This window comes from Rana temporaria, unplaced genomic scaffold (genome assembly GCF_905171775.1).
Source record: "Rana temporaria unplaced genomic scaffold, aRanTem1.1, whole genome shotgun sequence".
Taxonomy (NCBI): Eukaryota; Metazoa; Chordata; class Amphibia; order Anura; family Ranidae; genus Rana; species Rana temporaria.
In genome coordinates this window covers 1-20,507 of record NW_024404611.1, presented here as the reverse complement: position 1 = coordinate 20,507, position 20,507 = coordinate 1, and the positions used below count along the sequence as shown (strand labels likewise).

The 20,507-nt window shown below is 49.4% G+C and overlaps 1 protein-coding gene across 1 annotated transcript in view; it reads left to right on the top strand.

Moving 5' to 3' along the window:
- Positions 1–6,237, top strand: part of CCDC191 (coiled-coil domain containing 191) — a gene marked incomplete at its 3' end in the record, with an annotated part of 28,695 nt that extends 22,458 nt beyond the window's left edge. The window contains exon 8 of the mRNA XM_040334772.1: positions 6,083–6,237. Within this exon, the coding sequence (XP_040190706.1) occupies positions 6,083–6,237 (155 nt within the window). The remainder of the gene's footprint in view (positions 1–6,082) is intronic.
- Between the last annotated feature and the right edge of the window lie 14,270 nt (positions 6,238–20,507).

Sequence of the window (20,507 nt, the reverse complement as noted above, 5' to 3'; positions counted from 1 at the left end):
CAATGTTATACCCTGCGCGCCTGCGGCTAGAAGTCCATGGAGCCGTTCAATTCTTTGATTCCCCCTCGGCGGCTGCACAGTGGCTAGACAGGGAAGAAAATGCGCTACGTGATGCCCGTAACAGGCGTCCGGCACCTGTGTGAAGCTGAGCTGCTTATGTTACCTAACATGGATGTATATTCCACATTGATCCGCTACGGCGGAGCACTCTGCTGCCATGTTGGCATATCCAGATTTGCTACGGTTTATTTACTTTTGTTGCACGAGAAGTTTTAAGACACTGAAGTGCGCTTCCACTGTTGCCCCTAAGAAGGCCTGGTTTTGGCCTCGAGCATATTACTGCTCTATTCGTTTGACCATGATGGTCAGTTCTTGCTATCATAACTTTGCTGAAGCTACCACCTCTCTATTACTGCCTGCACTTCTCCTTACTTATCATTATTTTTATTTTTATTTTTCTGTCCTACTGCCCTTGTTATTTTTGTCTCCAACATCATTTTATTCCTCCCAAAGTACCAGAAGATCTGAACTGATGCATGCCCTTCGAATGGATCTGTGGTTCACAGAGACTACTCTTTCACTGAGTTCTCAAGACTCACCTCCTCGAACTGCCTACTTGCTGCTCCTATTATTTGGGTACATATGTACTGCAATGTCTGTGTTCAATGTTAGATTTGCTTTCTTACTATGGCTAAGGTAACCAGATTTATGTCATGGAACGTCAGGGGGTTGGGCAGCCCAGTTAAACGTTTGGCGGTGTTGCGCACGATTAAGCGGCTCAGGGCAGATGTGATCTGTCTCCAGGAGACTCACTTCCCCCCGACTTCTACACCACAGTTTGCAACTCGGCAATTCTGTCATCAATACCACGCCACTGGTTCGGTGTACTCGAAGGGAGTGAGTATCCTTATCAGGCGGGACACGCAGTTTTCGCCTCTGAATGTTAAAATTGATCCGGAGGGCCGCTTCGTGCTTATTCTGTGCTCCCTTTATGGAACCAAGTGTATATTGGCTGGGTTGTACATCCCCCCCCCCATACTCATCTAGCTTACTTAAGGTGATAGCTGATTATATGGCCAGATGTCCAGGGGTCCCTACATTGGTCCTGGGAGACTTTAACAATTACCTAGACTATACAAAGGACAAGCTGATTTCTCGCCTTACTGGGCCGGTGGGAGGGCCCGCAGGTCCTACTCCTTTTGCCCGCCTTTTGATAGAGATGGGCCTCACTGATGTCTGGAGGGTACGCAACCCTGAGGCAAGGGTATACTCATGCCAATCAGCATCGGTGGGGGGCTTGTCAAGGATCGACATGGCACTGGGCACTGATTTGCTGTTGCCCTTGGTCTTGTCCTCCCAATACCACCCAAGGCAAATCTCTGATCACTCCCCGATCACCATAGACATTACACTGGGGGCCGTCAGGGGGAATTCCTTATGGAAATTGAATCCCTTTTGGCTAGCTCTCATACCGGACCCCGATCCAATCCCAACATTGATGACGGAGTTCTTTGGTCACAACCTGGACTCCGCGGGAGTGGGCACGGTGTGGGAAGCGGCCAAGGCGTTTCTACGGGGTCAATTTATTAGGGTCATATCCCAGATCAAAACTAAAACCAAAGAATGGGAAACATTTGTGTTAACAGAAGCCCAAAGGCTGGAAGCCACATATATAGAGGATCCTAATGATTCTACAAAGAGGTCCTGGCTGGCCTCCCAAGCGTTACTAGAACAACTCTCCCTACAACTAGCTGAGAATAAAAGGTTCTTTTTACAGCCGTCACACTTTGAGGAAGGGGAGAACACAGGCCACATCCTGGCGATGCTGGCCAGGTCTCAGCAGCCCACCTCACACATAGTGGCACTTCAGGATGCACAAGGCACCCCATGTTACTCCACCCGCTCTATATTAGATACATTTTCTACTTTTTTTCAAGACGTCTATACGTCTAAAGTCCAGCCCACCAGGGAAGAGCTTTCTTCCTTTCTGGATAGGTACCCCATTCCTAGCATTTCCTCCTCTGATGCGGCGCTCTTGAATGCACCGTTAACTGAGGACGAATTGTTGGAAGCCCTGGCACATGCCCAAAATGGGAAGGCACCGGGGGCGGATGGTTTACCTGCTGAGGTGTTTAAGAGATATTCAGAACAACTCCTGCCAATGCTCCTGAAGGTTTATAACCACGCTCTTGAAACCGGTGTGCTCCCCCCCTCTATGAGTGAGGCCATCATAGTGGTAATATTGAAGCCTGGTAAGGACGCTATGTCGCCGGACTCATATAGGCCGATCTCCTTACTAACGTTTGATGTTAAATTGCTGGCAAGGGTCCTGGCCAACAGATTGTCCAAGTGCATCCAACATGTGGTGCATAGGGATCAATCGGGATTTATCCCGACCAGATCTACTGCCCAGAATCTACGTCGGCTGTTTCTTAACTTGCAGGTACCGGCTGACAACCCTGGAGATCGGGCCATTTTCTCGCTGGACGCCGCTAAAGCGTTTGATAGCGTTGAATGGCCCTATCTCTGGGAGGTCCTGGAGAGATTTGGGGTGGGTAGCACTATTCTTAAATGGGTTCAACTGCTGTATAGCGCCCCAACGGCCAGGTTACGGGTTAATGGAGAGCTCTCTGACTCCTTTAGACTTTTCCGAGGCACCCGGCAGGGGTGCCCTCTTTCACCCCTGCTGTTTGCCTTGGCTCTAGAACCCCTGGCCATCCATGTTAGAGCTGCACAGGATATTGTAGGCTTTTGTAGAGGACCTAGACAGGATATAATTTCCTTGTATGCAGATGACACCCTAATATATCTCGGAGACATGGATGGCTCCCTAAGGAATGTGATGTCCCTGATCGCTAACTTTGGGCAACTGTCGGGATTTAGCATAAATTGGAATAAATCGGTATTGTTACCGCTTGACCCCCTAACACACCAGCTGCCTGAATGTGCTAAAGATGTACTGTTAGTGGATGAATTCAAATACCTAGGCATCCAGATTACGGCTGACCCAAACCAGTATCTCCTACTTAACTTGGCCCCACTGTTACGAAAGTTCCGGGCAAAATGCTCGGCTTGGCTTAAGCTGCCCCTTTCAGTCACAGGAAGGGCTAACTTGGTCAAGATGATCTGGGCTCCGCAGCTGCTTTACATATTCCACAATGCCCCGATATGGATTCCCCATACGTGGTTTACCCAGATAGACGCCCAATTCAGGAGTCTGATATGGGGGAAACAAAGTGGCTCGTATTAGTCTCTCCTCCCTGCAGCTGGCCAAGGATCAGGGGGGTATGGCAGTCCCACACGCTAGATATTATTTTGTGGCCTCGCAGCTCCAGCACCTGGGGGGCTGGGGTTGGGAGGACGCGGAAGACCCCATTCGTCTATTAATGACGCCTTGTGGGTCGGAGTTATCCGCGCTATCTCATTTGGAGGCGGGACTTACACATATTTCGGGCTCCCTACCTACTTTTAAACTATTGAACTCATTATGGAAGTACACCAGAACGCTACTGCGCATAACAGGCATATGCTCATTTACACCGATATGGAACAACAAATATTACACTGAACTCTTTAAACTTAAAGACTTTCGATCTTGGGAACTAGCTGGCATACGGTACATTACACAGTTGTATAGAGGAGCGACTCTTAAATCATTTACTGGTCTCAGGGAGGAATTTGCACTGCACAGGTCCCAATTCTACGACTACTTACAATTGAGACACGCAATACAGGCTGAAGCTAGGCTTTCACGGCTTAGGTTTTCAACACATCCACTGATGGCGGAGGTATTTATGAATAGGGACAGGAAGGGCATGATTTCCAATATCTACAAGTTGCTGCTGGGCGTGACACATGACACTTCCTCTCTGCCGTGTAGGAGGGGTTGGGAGAGGGATCTAGGCCCCATTGATGGAGAGACTTGGGAACTGTGTCTCACTTCAGCTCCATTGGTATCTGTGTCTGCGTCTCGCAGGCTCTCTCATTTATTCCTACTACATAGGGTGTACAGGACCCCAGTACGTTTGCATAGGTGGGGGTGTCGGGACTCTCCAATATGTCCAAAATGTTGTGCACAGGAAGGGGACCTGTTACACATGTTGTGGAAATGCCCGAAATTGTTCCGCTACTGGAACTTTGTTGTAACCACTATTTCCCAAACGTATCAAGTACCGATTCCGCAAGATCCGATTGTATGTCTACTCGGGGCTCTGGAGATTCCATCGCTCTCGCCCAATGGCCATACTGCAATACTCCGCCTGTTATACATAGCTAGAACGGCGATTGCGAGACTTTGGATATCTCCCAGGGTACCGACGACTAAGCAATGGACTGATGATGTTAATAAACTGTTAATCAGGGAAAAAATTACTTATCAGCACAGAAATGCGTTACGGAAATTTTATTCCATGTGGCAACCCTGGCTTAATGTTCCGGGTCTAGGTCCCCCACAGCTTATCATGGATAGATTGTTGCTAGGATAATGATTTATTGCATTGTACTACGAAAATCTCTGTCTGACTAGGTATCCAAAAATATGTTTAACGGTGTATGTTGATGTTTGTGACTTTACATTGTCTTTCTCAATAAACGTCTTTTGATTTAAAAAAACAGTGTCAATCTGCTGTCCCCTCAAAATAACTCAACACACAGCCATTAATGTCTAAACTGCTGGCAACAAAAGTGAGTACACCCCTAAGTGAAAAAATGTCCAGATTGGGCCCAAAGTGTGAATATTTTGTGTGGCCTCCATTATTTTCCAGCACTGCCTTAACCCTCTTGGGCATGGAGGTCACCAGAGCTTCACAGGTTGTCACTGGAGTCCTCTTCCCCTCCCCCATAACGACATCACGGAGCTGGTGGATGTTGGTGACCTTGCGCTCCTCCACCTTCTGTTTGATGATACTATAGGGTTTAGATCTGGAGACATACTTGGCCAGTCCATCACCTTTTCCCTGAGCTTCTTTAGCAAGGCAGTGGTGGTCTTGGCAGTGTGTTTTGGGTCGTTATCACTGCGGTCCAGTCTCTGAAGGGAGGGGATCATGCTCTGCTTCAGTATGTCACAGTACATGTTGGCATTCATGGTTCCCTCAGTGATCTGTAGCTCCCCAGTGCCGGAAGCACTTATGCAGCCCCAGACCATGACACTCCCACCACCATGCTTGGCTGTAGGCAAGACACACTTGTCTTTGTACTCCTCACCTGGTTGCCGCCACACACGCTTGTCACCATCTAAACCACGTTGATCTTGGTCTCATCAGACCACAGGACATGGTTCCAGGAATCCATGTCCTTAGTCTGCTTGTCTTCACCAAACTGTTTGTGGGCTTTCTTGTGCATCATCTTTAGAAGAGGCTTCCTTCTTGGAAGACAGCCATGCAGACCAATTTGATGCAGTGTGCGGCGTATGGTCTGAGCACTGACAGGCTGACCCCCCACCCCTTCAACCTCTGCAGCAATGCTGGCAGCACTCATACGTCTATTTCCCAAAGACAACCTCTGGATATGACGCTGAGCATGTGACCTCAACTTCTTTGGTGGACCATGGCGAGGCCTGTTCTGAGTGGAACCCGTCCTGTATGAGCAATAACAGTAAATTTGACACACCTGCTCCCCATTCACACCTAAAACCTTGTAACACTAACGAGTCGCATGTAAACAGGGAGGGGAAATGGCCAATTGGGCCCAATTTGGACATTTTTCTCTTAGGGGTGTACTCACTTTTGTTGCCAGCTGTTTAGACATTAATGGATGTGTGTTGAGTTATTTTGACTGGACAGAAAATGTACACTGTTATACAAGCTGTACACTCACTACACAACATTGTAGCCAAGTGTCATTTCTTCAGTGTTGTCGCATGAAAAGTTAGAATAAAATATTTACAGAAATGTGAGGGGTGTACTTACTTTTGTGAGATACTGTAGGTGATAGCAGCAGCTTTCTCTATATAAAACATTTTGTTCACGTATCACTAGGTGGCGGCGCGCAGCTATTTTCATTACTGGATCAGTGCTCTGTATATAAGGTGGCAGGGTGTGTTCTACACTACATTCTCCATAACAAGAAATGTTGTATCTTCCAGTACAAGGACTACCTGTCTGTCCAGGAGGAGAGGGCACAGCGGCGCTATCAGGCCAATCTGCGGAGAAAGATCTTTATGGCCTGGCTGGACGTGACCCAGGAGGAAAAGATCGCCATGTGGGAGAAGCAAAGGATGGTGGCGGAGCACAGCCAGAGGTGGGCGGGGCTTTCTATCCTCCCCTGTAGTGATGGTGTCACCGGTCTCTCTATATTCCCCCTGTAGTGATGGTGTCACCGGTCTCTATATTCCCCCCTGTAGTGATGGTGTCACCGGGTCTCTCTATATTCTCCCCTGTAGTGATGGTGTCACCGGTCTCTCTATATTCTCCCCTGTAGTGATGGTGTCACCGGTCTCTCTATATTCTCCCTGTAGTGATGGTGTCACTGGTCTCTCTATATCCCCCCTGTAGTGATGGTGTCACCGGTCTCTCTATATTCTCCCCTGTAGTGATGGTGTCACCGGTCTCTCTATATTCTCCCTGTAGTGATGGTGTCACCGGTCTCTCTATATTCTCCCCTGTAGTGATGGTGTCACCGGTCTCTCTATATCCCCCCTGTAGTGATGGTGTCACCGGTCTCTCTATATTCCCCTCTGTAGTGATGGTGTCACCGGCCTCTCTCTATATTCTCCCTGTAGTGATGGTGTCACCGGTCTCTCTATATTCTCCCCTGTAGTGATGGTGTCACCGGTCTCTATATTCTCCCTGCAGTGATGGTGTCACCGGTCTCTCTATATTCTCCTCCTGTAGTGATGGTGTCACCGGTCTCTCTATATTCTCCCCTGTAGTGATGGTGTCACCGGTCTCTATATTCTCCCTGTAGTGATGGTGTCACCGGTCTCTCTATATTCTCCCCCTGTAGTGATGGTGTCACCGGTCTCTCTATATTCCCCCTGTAGTGATGGTGTCACCGGTCTCTCTATATTCTCCCCCTGTAGTGATGGTGTCACCGGTCTCTCTCTATATTCTCCCCCTTGTCGTGGCAAAAAGCTGGGCTGTACGCAGAGCATACAGCCATTTTGCCCTGTGCTATTAAGCACAGAATCCATCTTAATGAAATAATCCATAATTAAACTAAATACATTCACTCACCATCATTCTCTGCCATTCATACAAAGAGACACCATCACCAGCCTGTTCTCATATCATTCTGCCAGCATGACTCCCCAAAGGCTCAGCCAAGCCCCCTTTATTTACCCAAAACAGGAAGTGCTCAATGCACCCATTAAACACCTCCCACATGGGAGTGGTTAACACAGGATCTTCCACTGACACAGCTAACACCATATAAGGACGTTCCTTCTAACAGGAAGTCCCATAGAATACATGAATAGAATAAAATACAATGGATACAATGCATAGAAGTACATACAATGCTGCTAAAGTCTTATGGGCGTGTCCGGGCGGGGAGCGCATGTGCCCTTCCAGAAACGTCCATAAGCTCTTAATATTAATCGCCTGATAGAATCCTAATCTGCGCCATTCCATAGAATAATGCATATCCAGATTATACCCTTATTAAGGTGGAAAGGAAGCTATCTACAGGCGTACGCCACGAATCGCAAGCCCTGCTGATCAGACAAGACCCAGATAAGAGCGCACATCTGTCCATAACCACTCGTGTGCCTGCGGCGTGAGCGCATCCCCTCCTCAACGATCGTCGGTGCTAAATGCACAGAGGGCCCCTCGTTAGCGGACATACACCCACGCCGCAAACATCACACTCCAACCTCAAGACATTTTCTACTACCAGACGAGATTCAACCAGCCTCAGACTGCCCCAGTCAGTTCTATTTAGAGCGGGTTGTGACATTACTAAGACTGGGTGCCATTATGACAATACATATTAAATACATCTTCAAATTTCCACCACAGTCCTCCCTTTTTGTCATATTGCTCCCACTTGTCCTTCCAATCTTGATAGTCTTCTTACACCTAGAAACTAAATCAGTCTTTACAGTCCATAAAAAGGAAAACACGGCTTGACATGTAGACTCTGTTCTTCAGGAGACATGACTTATAAGGAGGGCACAACTTGGTGAGCTGTAGTAATCGCAGATCGGTCTGGGGTCCTCTGTGTCTTGTAAATGGGTCCGGCTTCGGGGCGTCTTCATCAAGGAAAATGTGGTCATCTGCTCCGGCTCTATTTAGAGCGGGTTGTGACATTACTAAGACTGGGTGCCATTATGACAATACATATTAAATACATCTTCAAATTTCCACCACACCCTGTAGTGATGGTGTCACCGGTCTCTCTATATTCCCCCCTGTAGTGATGATGTCACCGGTCTCTCTATATTCTCCCCTGTAGTGATGATGTCACCCGTCTCTCTATATTCTCCCCTGTAGTGATGGTGTCACCGGTCTCTCTATATTCCCCCCTGTAGTGATGATGTCACCGGTCTCTCTATATTCCCCCCCTGTAGTGATGGTGTCACCGGTCTCTCTATATTCCCCCTGTAGTGATGGTGTCACCGGTCTCTCTATATTCCCCCTGTAGTGATGGTGTCACCGGTCTCTCTATATTCTCTCCTGTAGTGATGGTGTCACCGGTCTCTCTATATTCTCTCCTGTAGTGATGATGTCACCGGTCTCTCTATATTCCCCCTGTAGTGATGGTGTCACCGGTCTCTCTATATTCCCCCTGTAGTGATGGTGTCACCGGTCTCTCTATATTCCCCTCTGTAGTGATGGTGTCACCGGTCTCTCTATATTCTCTCCTGTAGTGATGGTGTCACCGGTCTCTCTATATTCCCCCCTGTAGTGATGATGTCACCGGTCTCTCTATATTCCCCCCTGTAGTGATGGTGTCACCGGTCTCTCTATATTCCCCCCTGTAGTGATGGTGTCACCGGTCTCTCTATATTCTCTCCTGTAGTGATGGTGTCACCGGTCTCTCTATATTCTCCCCTGTAGTGATGGTGTCACCGGTCTCTCTATATTCTCTCCTGTAGTGATGGTGTCACCGGTCTCTCTATATTCTCCCCTGTAGTGATGGTGTCACCGGTCTCTCTATATTCCCCCTGTAGTGATGGTGTCACCAGTCTCTCTATATTCCTCCCTGTAGTGATGATGTCACCGGTCTCTCTATATTCCCCCCTGTAGTGATGGTGTCACCGGTCTCTCTATATTCCTCCCTGTAGTGATGGTGTCACCGGTCTCTCTATATTCCTCCCTGTAGTGATGATGTCACCGGTCTCTCTATATTCCCCCTGTAGTGATGGTGTCACCGGTCTCTCTATATTCCTCCCTGTAGTGATGGTGTCACCGGTCTCTCTATATTCCTCCCTGTAGTGATGATGTCACCGGTCTCTCTATATCCCCCCCCTGTAGTGATGGTGTCACCGGTCTCTCTATATTCCCCCTGTAGTGATGGTGTCACCGGTCTCTCTATATTCCCCCCCTGTAGTGATGGTGTCACCGGTCTCTCTATATTCCTCCCTGTAGTGATGGTGTCACCGGTCTCTATATTCCTCCCTGTAGTGATGATGTCACCGGTCTCTCTATATTCCCCCTGTAGTGATGGTGTCACCGGTCTCTCTATATTCTCCCCTGTAGTGATGATGTCACCGGTCTCTCTATATTCTCCCCTGTAGTGATGGTGTCACCGGTCTCTCTATATTCTCCCCCTGTAGTGATGGTGTCACCGGTCTCTCTATATTCCCCCCTGTAGTGATGGTGTCACCGGTCTCTCTATATTCTCCCTGTAGTGATGATGTCACCGGTCTCTCTATATTCCCCCTGTAGTGATGGTGTCACCGGTCTCTCTATATTCTCTCCTGTAGTGATGGTGTCACTGGTCTCTCTATATTCCCCCTGTAGTGATGGTGTCACCGGTCTCTCTATATTCTCCCCTGTAGTGATGGTGTCACCGGTCTCTCTATATTCTCCCTGTAGTGATGGTGTCACCGGTCTCTCTATATTCTCCCCTGTAGTGATGTCACCGGTCTCTCTATATTCTCCCTGTAGTGATGGTGTCACCGGTCTCTCTATATTCTCCCTGTAGTGATGGTGTCACCGGTCTCTCTATATTCCCCCCTGTAGTGATGGTGTCACCGGTCTCTCTATATTCTCCCCCCTGTAGTGATGATGTCACCGGTCTCTCTATATTCTCCCTGTAGTGATGGTGTCACCGGTCTCTCTATATTCCCCCCTGTAGTGATGGTGTCACCGGTCTCTCTATATTCCCCCCTGTAGTGATGGTGTCACCGGTCTCTCTATATTCCCCCCCTGTAGTGATGGTGTCACCGGTCTCTCTATATTCTCCCCTGTAGTGATGGTGTCACCGGTCTCTCTATATTCCCCCCCTGTAGTGATGGTGTCACCGGTCTCTCTATATTCCCCCCTGTAGTGATGGTGTCACCGGTCTCTCTATATTCTCCCCTGTAGTGATGGTGTCACCGGTCTCTCTATATTCTCCCCTGTAGTGATGGTGTCACCGGCCTCTCTCTATATTCCTCCCTGTAGTGATGGTGTCACCGGTCTCTCTATATTCCCCCTGTAGTGATGTCACCGGTCTCTCTATATTCCCCCTGTAGTGATGGTGTCACCGGTCTCTCTATATTCCTCCCTGTAGTGATGGTGTCACCGGTCTCTCTATATTCCCCCTGTAGTGATGTCACCGGTCTCTCTATATTCCCCCTGTAGTGATGGTGTCACCGGTCTCTCTATATTCCTCCTGTAGTGATGGTGTCACCGGTCTCTCTATATTCCCCCTGTAGTGATGTCACCGGTCTCTCTATATTCCCCCTGTAGTGATGGTGTCACCGGTCTCTCTATATTCTCCCCTGTAGTGATGGTGTCACCGGTCTCTCTATATTCCCCCTGTAGTGGTGGTGTCACCGGTCTCTCTATATTCCCCCCTGTAGTGATGATGTCACCGGTCTCTCTATATTCTCCCCTGTAGTGATGATGTCACCCGTCTCTCTATATTCTCCCCTGTAGTGATGGTGTCACCGGTCTCTCTATATTCCCCCCTGTAGTGATGATGTCACCGGTCTCTCTATATTCCCCCCCTGTAGTGATGGTGTCACCGGTCTCTCTATATTCCCCCTGTAGTGATGGTGTCACCGGTCTCTCTATATTCCCCCTGTAGTGATGGTGTCACCGGTCTCTCTATATTCTCTCCTGTAGTGATGGTGTCACCGGTCTCTCTATATTCTCTCCTGTAGTGATGATGTCACCGGTCTCTCTATATTCCCCCTGTAGTGATGGTGTCACCGGTCTCTCTATATTCCCCCTGTAGTGATGGTGTCACCGGTCTCTCTATATTCCCCTCTGTAGTGATGGTGTCACCGGTCTCTCTATATTCTCTCCTGTAGTGATGGTGTCACCGGTCTCTCTATATTCCCCCCTGTAGTGATGATGTCACCGGTCTCTCTATATTCCCCCCTGTAGTGATGGTGTCACCGGTCTCTCTATATTCCCCCCTGTAGTGATGGTGTCACCGGTCTCTCTATATTCTCTCCTGTAGTGATGGTGTCACCGGTCTCTCTATATTCTCCCCTGTAGTGATGGTGTCACCGGTCTCTCTATATTCTCTCCTGTAGTGATGGTGTCACCGGTCTCTCTATATTCTCCCCTGTAGTGATGGTGTCACCGGTCTCTCTATATTCCCCCTGTAGTGATGGTGTCACCAGTCTCTCTATATTCCTCCCTGTAGTGATGATGTCACCGGTCTCTCTATATTCCCCCCTGTAGTGATGGTGTCACCGGTCTCTCTATATTCCTCCCTGTAGTGATGGTGTCACCGGTCTCTCTATATTCCTCCCTGTAGTGATGATGTCACCGGTCTCTCTATATTCCCCCTGTAGTGATGGTGTCACCGGTCTCTCTATATTCCTCCCTGTAGTGATGGTGTCACCGGTCTCTCTATATTCCTCCCTGTAGTGATGATGTCACCGGTCTCTCTATATCCCCCCCCTGTAGTGATGGTGTCACCGGTCTCTCTATATTCCCCCTGTAGTGATGGTGTCACCGGTCTCTCTATATTCCCCCCCTGTAGTGATGGTGTCACCGGTCTCTCTATATTCCTCCCTGTAGTGATGGTGTCACCGGTCTCTATATTCCTCCCTGTAGTGATGATGTCACCGGTCTCTCTATATTCCCCCTGTAGTGATGGTGTCACCGGTCTCTCTATATTCTCCCCTGTAGTGATGATGTCACCGGTCTCTCTATATTCTCCCCTGTAGTGATGGTGTCACCGGTCTCTCTATATTCTCCCCCTGTAGTGATGGTGTCACCGGTCTCTCTATATTCCCCCCTGTAGTGATGGTGTCACCGGTCTCTCTATATTCTCCCTGTAGTGATGATGTCACCGGTCTCTCTATATTCCCCCTGTAGTGATGGTGTCACCGGTCTCTCTATATTCTCTCCTGTAGTGATGGTGTCACTGGTCTCTCTATATTCCCCCTGTAGTGATGGTGTCACCGGTCTCTCTATATTCTCCCCTGTAGTGATGGTGTCACCGGTCTCTCTATATTCTCCCTGTAGTGATGGTGTCACCGGTCTCTCTATATTCTCCCCTGTAGTGATGTCACCGGTCTCTCTATATTCTCCCTGTAGTGATGGTGTCACCGGTCTCTCTATATTCTCCCTGTAGTGATGGTGTCACCGGTCTCTCTATATTCCCCCCTGTAGTGATGGTGTCACCGGTCTCTCTATATTCTCCCCCCTGTAGTGATGATGTCACCGGTCTCTCTATATTCTCCCTGTAGTGATGGTGTCACCGGTCTCTCTATATTCCCCCCTGTAGTGATGGTGTCACCGGTCTCTCTATATTCCCCCCTGTAGTGATGGTGTCACCGGTCTCTCTATATTCCCCCCCTGTAGTGATGGTGTCACCGGTCTCTCTATATTCTCCCCTGTAGTGATGGTGTCACCGGTCTCTCTATATTCCCCCCCTGTAGTGATGGTGTCACCGGTCTCTCTATATTCCCCCCTGTAGTGATGGTGTCACCGGTCTCTCTATATTCTCCCCTGTAGTGATGGTGTCACCGGTCTCTCTATATTCTCCCCTGTAGTGATGGTGTCACCGGCCTCTCTCTATATTCCTCCCTGTAGTGATGGTGTCACCGGTCTCTCTATATTCCCCCTGTAGTGATGTCACCGGTCTCTCTATATTCCCCCTGTAGTGATGGTGTCACCGGTCTCTCTATATTCCTCCCTGTAGTGATGGTGTCACCGGTCTCTCTATATTCCCCCTGTAGTGATGTCACCGGTCTCTCTATATTCCCCCTGTAGTGATGGTGTCACCGGTCTCTCTATATTCCTCCTGTAGTGATGGTGTCACCGGTCTCTCTATATTCCCCCTGTAGTGATGTCACCGGTCTCTCTATATTCCCCCTGTAGTGATGGTGTCACCGGTCTCTCTATATTCTCCCCTGTAGTGATGGTGTCACCGGTCTCTCTATATTCCCCCTGTAGTGATGGTGTCACCGGTCTCTCTATATTCTCCTCCTGTAGTGATGGTGTCACCGGTCTCTCTATATTCCCCCTGTAGTGATGGTGTCACCGGTCTCTCTATATTCCCCCTGTAGTGATGGTGTCACCGGTCTCTCTATATTCCTCCCTGTAGTGATGGTGTCACCGGTCTCTCTATATTCCCCCCTGTAGTGATGGTGTCACCGGTCTCTCTATATTCCCCCTGTAGTGATGGTGTCACCGGTCTCTCTATATTCTCCCCTGTAGTGATGGTGTCACCGGTCTCTCTATATTCCCCCTGTAGTGATGGTGTCACCGGTCTCTCTATATTCTCCTCCTGTAGTGATGGTGTCACCGGTCTCTCTATATTCCCCCTGTAGTGATGGTGTCACCGGTCTCTCTATATTCCCCCTGTAGTGATGGTGTCACCGGTCTCTCTATATTCCTCCCTGTAGTGATGGTGTCACCGGTCTCTCTATATTCCCCCCTGTAGTGATGGTGTCACCGGTCTCTCTATATTCCCCCTGTAGTGATGGTGTCACCGGTCTCTCTATATTCCCCCTGTAGTGATGGTGTCACCGGTCTCTCTATATTCTCCCCTGTAGTGATGGTGTCACCGGTCTCTCTATATTCTCCCCCTGTAGTGATGGTGTCACCGGTCTCTATATTCCCCCTGTAGTGATGGTGTCACCGGTCTCTCTATATTCCCCCCTGTAGTGATGTCACCGGTCTCTCTATATTCCCCCTGTAGTGATGGTGTCACCGGTCTCTCTATATTCTCCCCTGTAGTGATGGTGTCACCGGTCTCTCTATATTCCCCCTGTAGTGATGGTGTCACCGGTCTCTCTATATTCTCCTCCTGTAGTGATGGTGTCACCGGTCTCTCTATATTCCCCCTGTAGTGATGGTGTCACCGGTCTCTCTATATTCCCCCTGTAGTGATGGTGTCACCGGTCTCTCTATATTCCTCCCTGTAGTGATGGTGTCACCGGTCTCTCTATATTCCCCCCTGTAGTGATGGTGTCACCGGTCTCTCTATATTCCCCCTGTAGTGATGGTGTCACCGGTCTCTCTATATTCTCCCCTGTAGTGATGGTGTCACCGGTCTCTCTATATTCCCCCTGTAGTGATGGTGTCACCGGTCTCTCTATATTCCCCCTGTAGTGATGGTGTCACCGGTCTCTCTATATTCTCCCCTGTAGTGATGGTGTCACCGGTCTCTCTATATTCTCCCCCTGTAGTGATGGTGTCACCGGTCTCTATATTCCCCCCTGTAGTGATGGTGTCACCGGTCTCTCTATATTCCCCCCTGTAGTGATGATGTCACCGGTCTCTCTATATTCCCCCTGTAGTGATGGTGTCACCGGTCTCTCTATATTCCCCCTGTAGTGATGGTGTCACCGGTCTCTCTATATTCTCCCCTGTAGTGATGGTGTCACCGGTCTCTCTATATTCCCCCCTGTAGTGATGGTGTCACCGGTCTCTCTATATTCTCTCCTGTAGTGATGGTGTCACCGGTCTCTCTATATTCTCCCTGTAGTGATGGTGTCACCGGTCTCTCTATATTCTCCCTGTAGTGATGGTGTCACCGGTCTCTCTATATTCCCCCTGTAGTGATGGTGTCACCGGTCTCTCTATATTCTCCCCCTGTAGTGATGGTGTCACCGGTCTCTCTATATTCCCCCCTGTAGTGATGGTGTCACCGGTCTCTCTATATTCCCCCCTGTAGTGATGATGTCACCGGTCTCTCTATATTCCCCCTGTAGTGATGGTGTCACCGGTCTCTCTATATTCCCCCTGTAGTGATGGTGCCACCGGTCTCTCTATATTCTCCCCTGTAGTGATGGTGTCACCGGTCTCTCTATATTCCCCCCTGTAGTGATGGTGTCACCGGTCTCTCTATATTCCCCCCTGTAGTGATGGTGTCACCGGTCTCTCTATATTCTCCCTGTAGTGATGGTGTCACCGGTCTCTCTATATTCCCCCTGTAGTGATGGTGTCACCGGTCTCTCTATATTCTCCCCCTGTAGTGATGGTGTCACCGGTCTCTCTATATTCCCCCCTGTAGTGATGGTGTCACCGGTCTCTCTATATTCTCCCCCTGTAGTGATGGTGTCACCGGTCTCTCTATATTCTCCCCTGTAGTGATGGTGTCACCGGTCTCTCTATATTCCCCCCTGTAGTGATGATGTCACCGGTCTCTCTATATTCTCCCCTGTAGTGATGATGTCACCCGTCTCTCTATATTCTCCCCCTGTAGTGATGGTGTCACCGGTCTCTCTATATTCCCCTCTGTAGTGATGGTGTCACCGGTCTCTCTATATTCTCTCCTGTAGTGATGATGTCACCGGTCTCTCTATATTCCCCCTGTAGTGATGATGTCACCGGTCTCTCTATATTCCCCCTGTAGTGATGGTGTCACCGGTCTCTCTATATTCTCCCCCTGTAGTGATGGTGTCACCGGTCTCTCTATATTCCCCCCTGTAGTGATGGTGTCACCGGTCTCTCTATATTCCCCCCTGTAGTGATGGTGTCACCGGTCTCTCTATATTCTCCCCCTGTAGTGATGGTGTCACCGGTCTCTCTATATTCTCCCCCTGTAGTGATGGTGTCACCGGTCTCTCTATATTCCCCCCTGTAGTGATGATGTCACCGGTCTCTCTATATTCTCCCCTGTAGTGATGATGTCACCCGTCTCTCTATATTCTCCCCCTGTAGTGATGGTGTCACCGGTCTCTCTATATTCCCCCCCTGTAGTGATGGTGTCACCGGTCTCTCTATATTCCCCCCTGTAGTGATGATGTCACCGGTCTCTCTATATTCCCCCTGTAGTGATGATGTCACCGGTCTCTCTATATTCCCCCCCTGTAGTGATGGTGTCACCGGTCTCTCTATATTCTCTCCTGTAGTGATGGTGTCACCGGTCTCTCTATATTCTCCCCTGTAGTGATGGTGTCACCGGTCTCTCTATATTCTCTCCTGTAGTGATGGTGTCACCGGTCTCTCTATATTCTCCCCTGTAGTGATGGTGTCACCGGTCTCTCTATATTCCCCCTGTAGTGATGGTGTCACCAGTCTCTCTATATTCCTCCCTGTAGTGATGATGTCACCGGTCTCTCTATATTCCCCCCTGTAGTGATGGTGTCACCTGTCTCTCTATATTCCTCCCTGTAGTGATGGTGTCACCGGTCTCTCTATATTCCTCCCTGTAGTGATGATGTCACCGGTCTCTCTATATTCCCCCTGTAGTGATGGTGTCACCGGTCTCTCTATATTCCTCCCTGTAGTGATGGTGTCACCGGTCTCTCTATATTCCTCCCTGTAGTGATGATGTCACCGGTCTCTCTATATCCCCCCCCTGTAGTGATGGTGTCACCGGTCTCTCTATATTCCCCCCTGTAGTGATGGTGTCACCGGTCTCTCTATATTCCTCCTGTAGTGATGGTGTCACCGGTCTCTCTATATTCTCCCCCTGTAGTGATGGTGTCACCGGTCTCTCTATATTCTCCCCCTGTAGTGATGGTGTCACCGGTCTCTCTATATTCCCCCCTGTAGTGATGATGTCACCGGTCTCTCTATATTCTCCCCTGTAGTGATGATGTCACCGGTCTCTCTATATTCCTCCCTGTAGTGATGATGTCACCCGTCTCTCTATATTCTCCCCTGTAGTGATGGTGTCACCGGTCTCTCTATATTCCCCCCTGTAGTGATGATGTCACCGGTCTCTCTATATTCCCCCCTGTAGTGATGATGTCACCGGTCTCTCTATATTCCCCCTGTAGTGATGGTGTCAACGGTCTCTCTATATTCCCCCTGTAGTGATGGTGTCACCGGTCTCTCTATATTCCCCTCTGTAGTGATGGTGTCACCGGTCTCTCTATATTCTCTCCTGTAGTGATGGTGTCACCGGTCTCTCTATATTCCCCCCTGTAGTGATGATGTCACCGGTCTCTCTATATTCCCCCTGTAGTGATGATGTCACCGGTCTCTCTATATTCCCCCCTGTAGTGATGGTGTCACCGGTCTCTCTATATTCTCTCCTGTAGTGATGGTGTCACCGGTCTCTCTATATTCTCCCCTGTAGTGATGGTGTCACCGGTCTCTCTATATTCCCCCCCTGTAGTGATGGTGTCACCGGTCTCTCTATATTCCCCCCTGTAGTGATGGTGTCACCGGTCTCTCTATATTCTCTCCTGTAGTGATGGTGTCACCGGTCTCTCTATATTCCCCCCTGTAGTGATGGTGTCACCGGTCTCTCTATATTCTCTCCTGTAGTGATGGTGTCACCGGTCTCTCTATATTCTCCCCTGTAGTGATGGTGTCACCGGTCTCTCTATATTCCCCCTGTAGTGATGGTGTCACCAGTCTCTCTATATTCCTCCCTGTAGTGATGATGTCACCGGTCTCTCTATATTCCCCCCTGTAGTGATGGTGTCACCGGTCTCTCTATATTCTCCCTGTAGTGATGATGTCACCGGTCTCTCTATATTCCCCCCTGTAGTGATGGTGTCACCGGTCTCTCTATATTCCTCCCTGTAGTGATGGTGTCACCGGTCTCTCTATATTCCCCCTGTAGTGATGGTGTCACCGGTCTCTCTATATTCCCCCCTGTAGTGATGGTGTCACCGGTCTCTCTATATTCTCCCCTGTAGTGATGGTGTCACCGGTCTCTCTATATTCCCCCTGTAGTGATGATGTCACCGGTCTCTCTATATTCTCCCCTGTAGTGATGGTGTCACCGGTCTCTCTATATTCTCCCCTGTAGTGATGGTGTCACCGGTCTCTCTATATTCCCCCCTGTAGTGATGGTGTCACCGGTCTCTCTATATTCTCCCTGTAGTGATGATGTCACCGGTCTCTCTATATTCCCCCTGTAGTGATGGTGTCACCGGTCTCTCTATATTCTCTCCTGTAGTGATGGTGTCACTGGTCTCTCTATATTCCCCCTGTAGTGATGGTGTCACCGGTCTCTCTATATTCTCCCCTGTAGTGATGGTGTCACCGGTCTCTCTATATTCTCCCTGTAGTGATGGTGTCACCGGTCTCTCTATATTCTCCCCTGTAGTGATGTCACCGGTCTCTCTATATTCTCCCTGTAGTGATGGTGTCACCGGTCTCTCTATATTCTCCCTGTAGTGATGGTGTCACCGGTCTCTCTATATTCCCCCCTGTAGTGATGGTGTCACCGGTCTCTCTATATTCTCCCCCCTGTAGTGATGATGTCACCGGTCTCTCTATATTCTCCCTGTAGTGATGGTGTCACCGGTCTCTCTATATTCCCCCCTGTAGTGATGGTGTCACCGGTCTCTCTATATTCCCCCCTGTAGTGATGATGTCACCGGTCTCTCTATATTCCCCCCTGTAGTGATGGTGTCACCGGTCTCTCTATATTCTCCCCTGTAGTGATGTGTCCGGTCTCTCTATTTCCCCTGGGGGTCTCTCTATATTCCCCCCTGTAGTGATGGTGTCACCGGTCTCTCTATATTCCTCCCTGTAGTGATGATGTCACCGGTCTCTCTATATTCCCCCTGTAGTGATGGTGTCACCGGTCTCTCTATATTCCCCCCTGTAGTGATGGTGTCACCGGTCTCTCTATATTCCCCCCCTGTAGTGATGGTGTCACCGGTCTCTCTATATTCTCCCCCTGTAGTGATGGTGTCACCGGTCTCTCTATATTCTCCCCTGTAGTGATGGTGTCACCGGTCTCTCTATATTCCCCCTGTAGTGATGGTGTCCACCGGTCTCTCTATATTCCCCCCTGTAGTGATGGTGTCACCGGTCTCTCTATATTCCTCCTGTAGTGATGGTGTCACCGGTCTCTCTATATTCCCCCTGTAGTGATGGTGTCACGGTCTCTCTATATTCCTCCCTGTAGTGATGGTGTCACCGGTCTCTCTATATTCCCCCTGTAGTGATGGTGTCACCGGTCTCTCTATATTCCCCCCCTGTAGTGATGGTGTCACCGGTCTCTCTATATTCCTCCCCTGTAGTGATGATGTCACCGGTCTCTCTATATTCCCCCTGTAGTGATGGTGTCACCGGTCTCTCTATATTCCCTGTAGTGATGGTGTCACCGGTCTCTCTATATTCTCCCCTGTAGTGATTGTGTCACCGGTTCTCTCTATATTCCCCCTGTAGTGATGTGTCACCGGTCTCTCTATATTTCCCCTGTAGTGATGGTGTCACCGGTCTCTCTATATTCTCCCCCTGTAGTGATGGTGTCACCGGTCTCTATATTCCCCCCTGTTAGTGATGGATGTCACCGGTCTCTCTATATTCCCCCCTGTAGTGATGATGTCACGGTCTCTCTATATTCCCCCTGTAGTGATGGTGTCACGGTCTCTCTATATTCCCCCTGTAGTGATGGTGTCACCGGTCTCTCTATATTCTCCCCTGTAGTGATGGTGTCACCGGTCTCTCTATATTCCCCCCTGTAGTGATGGTGTCACCGGTCTCTCTATATTCTCTCCTGTAGTGATGGTGTCACCGGTCTCTCTATATTCTCCTGTAGTGATGGTGTCACCGGTCTCTCTATATTCCCTGTAGTGATGGTGTCACCGGTCTCTCTATATTCCCCTGTAGTGATGGTGTCACCGGTCTCTCTATATTCTCCCTGTAGTGATGGTGTCACCGGTCTCTCTATATTCCCCCTGTAGTGATGGTGTCACCGGTCTCTCTGTATTCCCCCCTGTAGTGATGGTGTCACCGGTCTCTCTATATTCCCCCTGTAGTGATGGTGTCACCGGCCTCTCTTATATCCCCTGTAGTGATGGTGTCACGGTCTCTCTATATCCCCCTGTAGTGATGGTGTCACCGGTCTCTCTATATTCCTCCCTGTAGTGATGGTGTCACCGGTCTCTCTATATTCTCCCCTGTAGTGATGGTGTCACCGGTCTCTCTATATTCCTCCCTGTAGTGATGGTGTCACCGGTCTCTCTATATCCTCCCTGTAGTGATGATGTCACCGGTCTCTCTATAATTCCCCCTGTAGTGATGGTGTCACCG